We start from the raw sequence: 12,298 nt of genomic DNA on the forward strand, positions 1-12,298 counted from the left end.
TGAATAGTTGCACAAACATTTGAGGTATGCGGTTTTCATGGTCAACATATTCATCTGTGGTACAAGGCAACTACTGATCACTGCATTTACGTATCCAAACAGTCTTAATGGATCCAAATCAGGATCCATTGAATCACCTTCATGTCTTAAACGGTCTTGACAGTTGCAGACGTTCATGCTAATTTGGCATGTCATTTGCATACATCATTCAAGCTTTTCTTCTATTCGTTTCTATATTCAAAACACTGCAAATCAGGTCTCAGCCTTCATGGAAGGCAAACATGTAAACTACCACTACTGGCACACTATAGGCTACATCAAAAGTACCGCAGGAGTTCAGTAGTTGGATGCTAGGTGCTTATGTCGTGTTGACCAATAATCTGAATATGGGGAGGACGTGTCCCCCTCAATGTTTATGGTGGTTTGGTTTTATGGGTAAAAGGACATACAGTAAAGCCAAACTGCCCTGTGAGTTGATTCATTTTGTGATCCAACTACCTACAAAATCCTGCACATCCCTGCCATACAAGCAGTAAAGGCCCAATCACACCAAGAACCAGAACTATATTAGTGTCCAACACACAATAATTTTCTATTTATTCTAAGCACATGCTGCAGTTACGCAGCATCTATTTTATGATGAAATAGAACGGTTAAGTTTAAAATTTGGACAGATGCTGCTGTCCCGAGAATTTTCGTTTTCTTTCACTTTCCCCTCAATCTCCACAATGGCTGCGTAGGTGCACAGCAATAATCCTTCCTAAAACGCATTAAACTTTTGTTTACAAAGACGTGAAACTCACCGAGTGGTCAGGGGTGTTCACTGATATGCTCACACAAAAATCGCTGCAAAAGATGCTTTCCAACAGGTTTTGTCTTAGTTTTCAAGCTCTCAACGGAAGAATGGGTGTGAGGCGTTTGAAAAAAATAGGTCCACAGTTTTACAACGAATGGTAAAAAACCTGTTGGAAAGCATCTTTTGCAGCGATTTTTGTGTGAGCATATTAGTGAACACCCCTGACCACTCGGTGAGTTGCACGTCTTTGTAAACGAAAGTTTAATGTGTTTTAGGAAGGATTGTTCCAGTGCACCTATGCAGCCATTGTGGAGGTGGAGGAAAAAGCGAAAGAAAACTAAAATTCTCGGGACAGCAGCATCTGTCCAAATTTTAAACTTAACCGTTCTATTTCATCAGAAACGATCTGAAAACAGGGCTTTAAGTGTAAAATACCGAACTTGTCCTTTAAATGGTGTTTTATTAACAAACTTCAGGAGGAACACGTTCAAATTACCTATCCAATCAGCACAAGAGGAGGCCTATAAATATACATGGCAGACTCACCTACATTCCTCGACAGTTTTCTGTATCCCTCCGCCACCCTGACTGGGTACTATCCTAAGCAGGGATACTGAGGGAGTACTCTGGGTTACAAGCTTGAAGCCTCCCATCGGACAGCACGTCAAATAAGCATACGCTTTACTCTATCTGATTATTTGTAAGTGTGAACTCGAGAAATCCTAACACTCTTTAAAATTGGTTGGATTCCAATTGGCTGTCAATGTTTTTTATCGTTTATCGGCTGTAAAAGGTATTCTGAAAGTGATTCCAATTATATTGTTTCTCGTTTCGTTATGATTATATTAGTGGTGTGAACTTCGCTATTCTCTTAGAGCAATTATTAAAACTTTATAGGGAGTAATTGTTATAGTTATCTTTGGTGTGAACAGGCCTTTATAATTATCGTCTTTGGTGTGAAGGGGCCGTAAGATACCAAAGTGCACAGGAAGGTTAAATTCTTGTTTTAGAAATCAAAATATTAAACCTTTGGGTTACACTTTTATTTTAAGACGTCTTTGTTACAACATAATTGTACATTTAATTACTGAGAAATATGAAGTAACTACATGTATTTACTATAGGGTTAGGAATAGGGATTGGTTGCATGTAATTATGCATAATTTATAGTTATTCCTATAGTAACTACATGTAACAATGTAACAATGACGCTAAAATAAAGTGTTACCAATCTTTGATAATTAATATACTGTATATAGTTGAGTGAGTACAATAAAACTTCACATCAAGACGGACCAAATGAGTTACAGTAATGTACAACTCTGTACAACATAATATCGTACAACATAACAGAATGGCACTTCAGAGCAACCGTGAACTAATGTTCTGTGCTAGTGAGGCAGCTTGAACGTGATCGCGACTGAACCATATTCCTGGCCGGAATACGGTTTTGACAGTCACCGTAGCAGCCTGGTCTTTAAGTAGATACATACGTGAGCTAGCAATGGGCACTTGGTCGTTGCACACATGGGACATCTTGTATGGTGCACTCACCGACATGAGGTAAAGAATCAGACAATTGTGCACGTGGTCCCTTTGTAACCAAAGACAAGTGTTCAGGTTTTGCGGGACGGTGGACTTTGGAGGAAAGAGCCTATGTAACGCTGCTTTCGTCAACGTTACCCTCACAGACTTCCTCTACACCCCCACTACGATTTCCACCAATGCCCAGAACGCCAGACCCAAGGCTGTGCGGTCCACTTTGAGAACTGATTCCTAGAAGAGACCCAGGTGCTGCCATGCTGAGACACGAGACGCCGTTGCTGCTAATGGAATGTTGCGGAGACAAAACAGGAATCCCACTTCTGTTGCCAACGCTACCTTGACTGGGCTCGCTGGCCGATGGGTACTTCAGGTGATGTGGCGGAGAGATGACCGATCTTTCAGATCCCGCTCTTCCGTCGGCCTTGCTGCGTCTCTCGCAATGTGAGCGATGCCTCATGAAGCTGTCGCGCCACATGAACTTCTTCCCGCAGCCGTGGCAGTCGTAGGGTTTCAGACCGGTGTGGGTCTTCATGTGCTCTGTGAGGTGATGCTTCATCTTGAACTTCTTTGCGCAGACGGGGCAGTGGAAGGGCCGCAAGTCCAGGTGCATGTTGATGTGGCGGTCCCGCATGCTTTTGTGTGTGAACGTCTTCCCGCAATGACACATGAAGACCTTTCCTGAATTGCCAGCCATGCCACCGTCTAATCCTTCCATCCCGCTACCCAACGCACCTTGGCTGGGTAAGTGGACCGCTCCGTGTTCGAGGCTTCCCTTTAGAGACACCCCGGACATGCCTCCTGCAAGCCCTAATGGAGATGTAGACTCCAGGGCGGCTTGATTGTACAGAAGAATCTGGTTTCCTTGCATATCCAGCGGGAAGAGCTGAGCTCTGGCAGCCGTCGACTGAACCGAGCTGAGCAGGGCGGATACGGCCCTGTTGGGGCATTGACCAGGATTCTCAGGAGGGTGTTGAGAGGATGTCTGGTCAATCAAACCCCTCTCAAACTTGAGGTAGTCTTCCGAGGACTGGCAATAGTCAACCTACAGGGAAAAAGACATTTGAGTAATGGAGAAAGTTCAGTTGTTGAAGCTGTCCACTTCATCTTTTATTATCTATGCATCTCTTATTCTAGTCCAATTTTATCTATGGGTGTACTACAATCTCAATCACTGATTTGATGATAATCTGTCAGTTGTCTATGGTTTTTTGTGTTTGTCTGTATATATGTGTGAATTAGACTTTTCTTATTGTATGTGGCAAATAACGCTAGGTGACTTTTTTTCTCCTCCACATTTTTGGTAAATTATACAGTATATCCATTGGGGATTATACAGTATATCCATGTTGTTGCATTTTATACCAAAAACATTTGGTAACATTCAAAACAAGTAACATAAGCACATTTTCAACTAAAGCATTTCACAAAATTAAGTGTGTTTTTTTAATATTTGGTTTCAAAATTTGAAGTAGTAGATAAATTGTTCAAAATAAAGACATCTGCCTCTTGGAGCATGTTCATTTATTGATGTGATAAACTACACTGGTGGTTATTCTGTTAGTGTTCATTTGAGAAAATGTTTAGTTCATACAAAAAGACCTTGAGACCAACTGGTAGAAAAGTTTATTTTTATTTTTTAAAGTGGCTCAGAATAGTAAAGTTAGTTCTGAGAAAGGCTCTAGCATAATTTGTTTACAGATGCAATTTGGTTTAATATTTTGTATCTAATGCAATGACATTAAGACATTTTAAGTGTGACTTAATCGTCCAAATACTTTTTGGGACCACTATGAGTGTATTGGTCTCGTTGCATGTAGGCCTGGGCGATATTATCCCTCTCAGGCTCAAATTAAGTTTTAGTAACAGGAAAAATCTGATATTTGGGGGAAATTATCATATGGGGTAGTACAATAGAATCCTGACTTTTTTTTTTAGAGACCTTCACATGCAAGGCGTTCTGGGATGTTGCAGATTTGCAACATTGGCCCAGTGTGGTAATTAGACACTGACGACTGAATATGATATGAACAATAACTTTTTATATACAACTTTTCAAACAATGTAACAAAGTGCTTTTCAGTGGCAGAACAACAACAAAAACAATATGGGATCCAAATTCAATATCTCAAATCCTCATTGAGTAGGGCATGTTTCCAAGTCACTTTGTCATGTGGTACTCCAAGAAACAGTTTTTGTCTTTTGTAAAGCACAGAAGTACTTTGCACTTCAGGCAGGCCATTTGCGTGTAGCCATTCTTGCACAGTCTGCATCGTCCACGTTTCTCAGCATGGATGGGGAAATGATCGCATCGGTCTAATCTGACATCTACCGATGGTGCAGAGATCCTCTGAAGTGGAGGTGGAGTTGGGGCAGCTTGATGGGACGTTGGATCATCTTCCAATGACGGTCGTCCTCTTTTCCTACTGTTCAAGTCAGCCTGTTTGCCAACCTTGATGAGGGCATCTGCAACTTGAACACAGAAGTCAAGAAGTGGCATATACTTCTTCTCCTGCTTCTGGGTGAGATGACGGCGATAAAGGAGCCAACCATTGACCAGTGATAGGTCAATCAAGTAGTACAAGATGCGCAGATACCAACGACGTGGGCGGATGTCAATGCGATAGAGAGCTGCAAACATGTCTGCTAAGTCTACTCCTCCCATGTTGTGGTTGTACACGTTGACAATGTGGGGTCTGTCCACTTCCACATATTCCTTCTTCTCTTTCGACCACCTTCTGCATCTCTCAACAGGTTCAGGGCCAATGAAGGATGATGCCAGCAACACTGCCTTGTTATCATACCACTTCACGATGGACATCCCACTTGTCTTTTCGTATTTCACTTCATACGCACCACGCCCTGCCTTTGAGAGTTCCTTGTCACTCTTGAGGGTACATCCACGGAGACGGTTACGGTTGATGGTAGCAACTGTTAGAATTCCCATTTTCTTCAGTTCCACAATGAGTTCAGGGGAAGTGAACCAGTTGTCGAAGAAGCACTTGTAGTTTAGTCCTTTTGGAACTTCTGATACGAGACGAAGCACAACTTCACCGGCAACACCAAGTCCACGCTCATTGGTCACGGTCCCTTTTCCAGTGTATACTTCAAAGTCATAGACTAGTCCAGTGACACCTGCACGAGTAAAGACCTTGATTCCCCATTTATGCGGCTTGTTCTTGAAATACTGTTTCATTCCAATCTTTCCTTTGAAGGGGATCATCTGCTCATCAATGGAGTTGTTTTCTTCTGGTTCAACCTTCAAACAGTTGGCACGGACTTTCTCAAGAACTGGACGCACCTTGAATAATGGATCGTATCCAGGCTCACCCTTTTGCTTCAGATTGGTATTGTTGTTCATGTGGATGTATGTACGCAGATTATCAAATCGCTTACGTCCCATGACTGTCGCAATTGGGTCGTAGCGGGTTGCCGTCTGCCAGTACATGCGGTACGATGGCATACGTACTACGGTCATCAAGATGTGTAAACCAATGAATTGCTCCATTTCAGAAGGGGTTGTTTTCAGTTCTGGGCCATTCTTCATAACTGCATACAAGTTAGATTGGTGAGAAATATGTTCAAACACAGGGTTTGTCCATGAACTGATCAAAATACCACTTTGGACTTGGTATTTCGTCTGGGGGAGGTGAGAATGCAGGTCCTCGGAATGAAGAGTCTATGTCAGCTGCTGGGGGTTTCCTCTGCCTCCAAGAAAACTCTTTGTTGACTGGAGCTGGGCCTGGCTGAGGTTCATTGTCATCTGGGACCTCAGTGTCACTGTCTGCATGTATGTTATGAATTTCAACATCAAGGTGGTTGAGATTAGCTTTTGGTATTGCTGCCAGTAGCTTATCATCATCAAAGCTGGAGTCAGACTCGTATGCTTCAAAAGATTCCTCAAAATCTGCATCAGCAATTTTATCGTCTGGAATGGATTCTGTGTCAGATAAAGCACCATCAGGAAGGCAAATGTACTCAATGACTTCCCTGGCTGAGTAAATCTTTCGTCTGCCGGCCATAACACACTGCAAATCCTGCATAGAGAGTATTCTGTAAGGTAGTTTGCCAAAAAATGCTTTGACACAATAAACTGTAGTAATAAAAGTGCCATGGAATTTAGGCTACATCAGTTTTCCTCACTGCACAGTCAAATGAACATGGTATTGTGCCATTGCTTGTTGTCAAATCTGCCTCTGATTGTTTGTAACTTCACTGCAAATTATACAATTTTCCATATGATATACCCTCAGTGACACCTCAAAGTAATACGTAAACACTGGTGATAGGAAAATAACCCTAGTATAAACTGTTGCTCAAAATATAGGCAAACTAGTAGATAAAGCATGTGTTATCTAGTGGTACCTATCTGGCCACACGTTGCAAATCTGCTACTTTGAAATAGAGCTGCACCAGGGGAACAATCAAGAAGAGATAAAATCTACTAATTGGCATTTACTGTGTCTATATACACTTATGATTCTTCTTATGCAGTTTTAGTTTCAAATTAATGGAGGTTGATAGTGATACTTACACAAAATTGATGCCAAGAAAATCAGTTTCAGGGAACCCATGGAAACAGACATGTTGGAAGTGAGACTACACTGCCATCTGGTGAGCAAGTGGGAAACTGTTTGTTGCTAATGGACAACCAAGTCCTGCAGTGGTACTTCTGAGTAAAAAAAACCTCATAAAATATGTATCTGGAGTAGGGCTGGGACAACGCGTCGACGTCATCGCAAAAAATACGTCGACGCAAAATATGCACGTCGATTCGTCAGACCCAAAACAAAAATGGCGGCGTCGGAGAGTAGTAGCAACACCACTCGCTCCTCAGACTTTCAGAAGTGCAAGGCGGCACGCACTCGTTCCTCTAAAGTATGGGAATTCTTTAATTTAAAAGGGAACAATTCCGTGATATGTCGTCTTTGCAAAATGGAGATGGCCTTCCATTCTAGCACCACGGCAATGCACCAGCACCTGAAGAGGCGCCACCCGGGAGCAGCTGCAGATGACAGAGCACCGTAAGTTTTTCTTCAACTCCCCACTTTGCACTCGATGTTGGAGTAGGCTATAAGATGTTGTCGAAACCTAAGGTTTTAGGCTACAGTGTATGTTTTTTTAACTGTGTGTTTGTGAGAGAGAGAGAGAAAGAGGCGTGGACGCGAGCAAAAAGTCGCAGAGTGTTTGATTATATTTGTGTACGTGTGTGTGTGTGAGAGAGAGAGAGGCGCGGGCGCGATCAAAAAGTCGTAGAGTGTTTGATTATATTTGTGTACGTGTGTGTGAGTGTGAGAGAGAGAGAGGGGCGCGATCGCAAAGTCGCAGAGTGTTTGATTATATTTGTGTACGTGTGTGTATGTGAGAGAGGCGCGATCGAAAAGTCGCAGAGTGTTTTATTATATGTGTGTGTGTGTGTGTGTGTGAGGCCTATGTTCAACATAAATGTTGAGTTCTGAATGTTTATTTTCATTATTTATTTTTTGTTGGAAAAGCACTTTCTGTATTAGCTTAAAGCCCCCAAGTTTACAATAGTTACTGTATTCTTTCAATAGCTCTAAGAAAGGGTGGCCTTTTAATTTGTTTATTGAATGCTAGACATCAAGTTGTTGTTATTTTCATCTGAAAGAATTACAAGATGCACTTTTTTTCAGGCCTTTGTGTTTTCAAGGCTTCAAGGTTTTATTGAATGCTACCTCTGACTAAGAAATGCATTACTTTGCACTTGTATAATGTTTTATTTTGGAATTTTAAGGGCAATAAACATATATTGCAATGTTAAGTAATTCATGTTTTTTTTTTATTCAGACATGTAAATCAACATGTATAAATTGCTATTATAGTCAATTAATGGGCAGATAATCGATAATCGAATCGAATCGGACTGGGAAAAAAATAATCGTTAGATTAATCGATGCATCAGAAAAATGTTCGCTAGATTAATCGTTTAAAAAATAATAGTTTATCCCAGCCCTAATCTGGAGTTATAAGGTAGTTAGTTTTTAACTGTTGCAAATCAGCAACGCCTGCCTTACATTTTCTCTTTAGGGTATATTTTCTGCCAGGAAGATCATAATTTGGACTAAACCAAACATTGTCAATTATTGTGCATTGTTTTATCCACACCTGTGTTGCTTAGATGTAGCCATTTAGTATGCTTTAGTATGCAATTTAGTATAGCACCCTCTGCCATCTCAATACTCTCACTATTTTATATTGAAGGCAAATTCATATAGAATGTATAAATAATATTCAATATATTGTTCAGCCCTAGTTGCAAACCATGTGCAATTTGAGGAAAACCACTGACTCACCTGTGCCTCCATTTCAGCATTTTCTCTAAATCCAGAGAGGGTCCTAACGTTCGATATGTTAAATGTCCTGTCCCTCTCTCTGACCATCTCCATCTCTCGTTCCTCTTCATCGTCGCCTCCTTCCTCTCCTCCCGACACCACGATCAGGTCGTCGTCTCTCGAGTGCTCCGTCTTCACCACCACCCACTGTTTTCTGGGCATGATGCTCGGCTGACTGTACGACGGCCGCTTCTGGGTCGGTGAGGAATCTCCGTCTTGATACGACGAAACTCCAAAGCTGTCGCTAACCCCAACCTCTTGATCGGAGACAGAGGTCGAGCCCTTACGCTTGCCTCCCCGATCACTTTTCCTGGGAAACAAGAGCTCATCGTCGTCGTCTTCTTCATCTTCAATCATGAAACCTTCCTCTCCACCGGAGGGCATGCAGTAGGTCGGGGTGGAGTGTACGGCACCCTCTCCTACTGCTCCGGTTGTCACCATGGCCCCGCCAAAGTTTGCGTCTCTAGGACTGAAGTAATTGGTGCTGCTCGGAGACTGGCTCTCGCTGAAGGAAGGTCGACTGGGAGGTTGAGGAGTAGAAGGTGCGTCTCCTCCGTCAGCTTGGGCGACCTTGTTCCCTCCGCCGCTGTGTCCTGTATTCTCCTTGTCTCCGGATCCCTGAGGTCCACTGGAACCTCCCCTGCCCTCTTTGAGAAGCTCAGTGCATTTGTCCACAATGTGCCACATTTGAAGCACACTGCCAACGGTGAGGTAGTTAACAATGTCTTCGCGGAGCATTCGCAGCTGGCCAGTGTACGCACAACTGAGGACGCTCTCAAAGGCCAGGGGGTCCATGACGGCCGGGATGGAGACGGTGGACATGTTCTTCAGCAGCACCTTGAGAAATGAAACAAGAAATGAAGAATTTGGATATTGCTAATAAAGATTGCAGAGATTATTCTGAAATTGGCTAATTGTTCATTTGTGCCTTAAAAAACATTACAGGCCAATCCCACCTTGGAAACTGCTGCTGTCATCATATTGTCTGACAAGTTTTTGCTCTTGTTTAATGTCTATTGAAGCATGTGTGCAATGGTTGAATAGTTTTAAATGCATTTTAGAAATGACCTAAAAATATGATCAAATGTTGCTGATGACATGCTTATAATAGTGACATAATGTGACAAACTTGATGAACTACTTTCTGGCAATTTTTAATAAATGTATTTTTTTCTTATACATACATATATAAACAATCATTTTCATTAACGAGATGTTATAAAATACACATTGGGGCGTTTCCTCAGAGGAGGAAAGTGAGGCAGTGTCTCAAAAAAACTGGATGAGAAAATAATCGATATTATAAAAATAAAACGATGCAAATGTTACAAAATGTGACATTAAAAAGTGTAAAAGTCATTCGTTTTTATAAAGTAACACTTTATCCAACAGCGACACCCTCAATTAAAGTTATAGCGGGAGTCTCAGCGTCTCTCTGGCCTCCTCTAGTCCATTGAGTTTTAACAGACCCCCTAAAGCGTGCAGGTAATTGAGAATGAATGGTGGAAAGTCACGTGAGACGGTAATCGGTTGAGACTGGATATTACTGGTTTGTGTGATAAATCCCGCCTCTTGTTTTCGTGTGAGTTCTTGAATCGGCCTGAATGAAGATAATGATGGCGTTGCTGGAAAGACTAATTAAAAAGTAAGTAAACAACTCCTCATTTTGTCGTCTCATTTTAAAACACCACCCAACAGTAACCAAGGGGGTGGGCCATTTAGAATTTCAATGAACTTCAAAAATGTCAGCAAACAACAGGACATAACTTTTTTACAGCATTTAGATAAAGACATACCTGATCATGAAAGTATGGTGACGATGCAGCCAGCACACACCGGTGGGCCTTGAAGACATGGCCCTGAACATGGATGGAGAGGTCACAGAGATGGCCTTCTTCACGCTGCCGATTAAGGCTGTCCAGCACTGATGTCTGCACGCTGGGGAAGCACACCTGCACCACTGAACCAGTGGCTGAACCCACAGAGTCACCATAGCCTTGGTCCGCTGTGGCCGACTGCATTCCTGCAAGACGATGATCATCACAAAATAACCATCACATAATAATTTGTCAATGCAAAACGTACATTACACAGGCTACATAGAAGCTGAATATGGTTGTCGGCCCTGTTTTAAAGTGCTGAATATTTGCATTCACACAGTTTAGTTGTAAACCAGAGTGACCACTGCATTACATAATCAAACAGATTCCGGACTCACTGAATTTTTAGTTCATTTGCATAAAATAAAATTTACATTGAAAACGAATGACTTCTATTCACTTGACATGGAGAACCGATGTATATAATAATTCTATGCTATGTATATAATAAATGTTATTCTTATTTTATATAATAGCCTATGTATATATAGGACTAAAGCAAGTTCATTAGTGTATGTAAAAGAACAGCAATTTTGATTCCCCACAGACAAAATACAGCATTCATTTAGATCAAGTATGCTTTGATTCTCTTTGAACCCAGCAAGTGATAATGCAGGTCCAAAGAACAAGGGGCATTGACCAGGCACTGCATGAACACTTTATTTATTCACTTTATTAATAAACTAATTAGCGTGTCAAGAAGCCTTTCCGTTTTCTAACAATGACAATTTACATGAATATAGTTTTCTAAGACCCGGTTATAATCATGCCTCAGATGACGTGGATATTTTGCTATCTATGAAAGTTGCTTGGTGTTTGATGATCAACAAACACACCGTGCTTTTGCACGCTCGCTGTCAGCGTGTATTAAAATTAAATTCGCCACGTATAAATTCGCACATCCGTTTAGAACTGATCGCGTCAGAAATCAAAGGGGTTCGCGGACTGCTTTTATTTACGTTAGCCAACCGCTGCCAAACGAAACCGTGTGGCCTTAAGAAGCACGGAAGAGGATCGTCTCATAAATCACTCTCTTTTTATCGAGCAAGATATCTTACCGATTTAAATATCTCCGTCAGGCACTCAAAAGGGGGGTTTTCATTATGATAAGTCGATGTTTCCCACCGTTCGGGAATGCCGAGCGTAATGGTGGACTGACATCTGGTTTGGAGTCTGGTTTTACCTTTAAGAAATCCCAGACAGCTGCTCTAGACTCGGCCGACAAAAAAAGGAACCAAACAAACACTGGATCCCATTCTCTATTGTCATGGCAACAAGTGCTGCTGTTTCAAAGCGGTTTCTGAATCTATAGAATTCATATATAAGCATGTTCCACATACAAAAAAATTGCCGTGGTAAACCACCATATTTGCCTTTAGCAACATTCGAGCAGTTGATATGACACGTCACAGTTAGCTATACTTCATCTAAAACTATTTAACCTAGATTTTGCATAAAGACTTTATATATTTGTCTCATGTTAGTATAATTATTACGAGTAAATTGTGTACAGCGCATTTACCTGCGAAAAGGGACTTAATTCGTAAACCGTCGGGACATTTTACTTTGTGGCACAACCATTTCCTTCGTTGGTTTATTTTTAGCTTGTTTCCCAGTCCGTAAACTTTTGCTATTTTATCCATGTTTCGTTTAATTGTTTAGGAGGAAAATATACAATTTAAAATAGCTTTTCTACTGGCATATATATATATATATTATAATAATTT

General features: G+C 41.5%; 1 protein-coding gene across 2 annotated transcripts; it reads right to left on the minus strand.

The window, feature by feature from the left end:
* Positions 1–1,091: 1,091 nt before the first annotated feature.
* On the minus strand, positions 1,092–11,882 carry zbtb22b (zinc finger and BTB domain containing 22b). Of its 2 annotated transcripts, none has more exons than XM_079590108.1 (4): positions 11,630–11,866; positions 10,488–10,714; positions 8,653–9,528; positions 1,092–3,383 (listed from the first exon to the last, which is right to left on the minus strand). In XM_079590108.1, exons 2-4 carry the CDS (start codon positions 10,710–10,712, stop codon positions 2,451–2,453), a joined length of 2,034 nt encoding a protein of 677 aa, XP_079446234.1. In that variant the 5' UTR covers positions 10,713–10,714; positions 11,630–11,866; the 3' UTR covers positions 1,092–2,450. The 2 variants fall into 2 exon arrangements, with proteins under 2 accessions (XP_079446234.1, XP_079446235.1); XM_079590109.1 differs by having other exon boundaries at positions 1,180–3,383; positions 11,755–11,882.
* Positions 11,883–12,298: the final 416 nt, after the last annotated feature.

This window comes from Phoxinus phoxinus (assembly GCF_949152265.1).
Source record: "Phoxinus phoxinus genome assembly, chromosome: 19".
In the NCBI taxonomy this organism is placed as follows: Eukaryota; Metazoa; Chordata; class Actinopteri; order Cypriniformes; family Leuciscidae; genus Phoxinus; species Phoxinus phoxinus.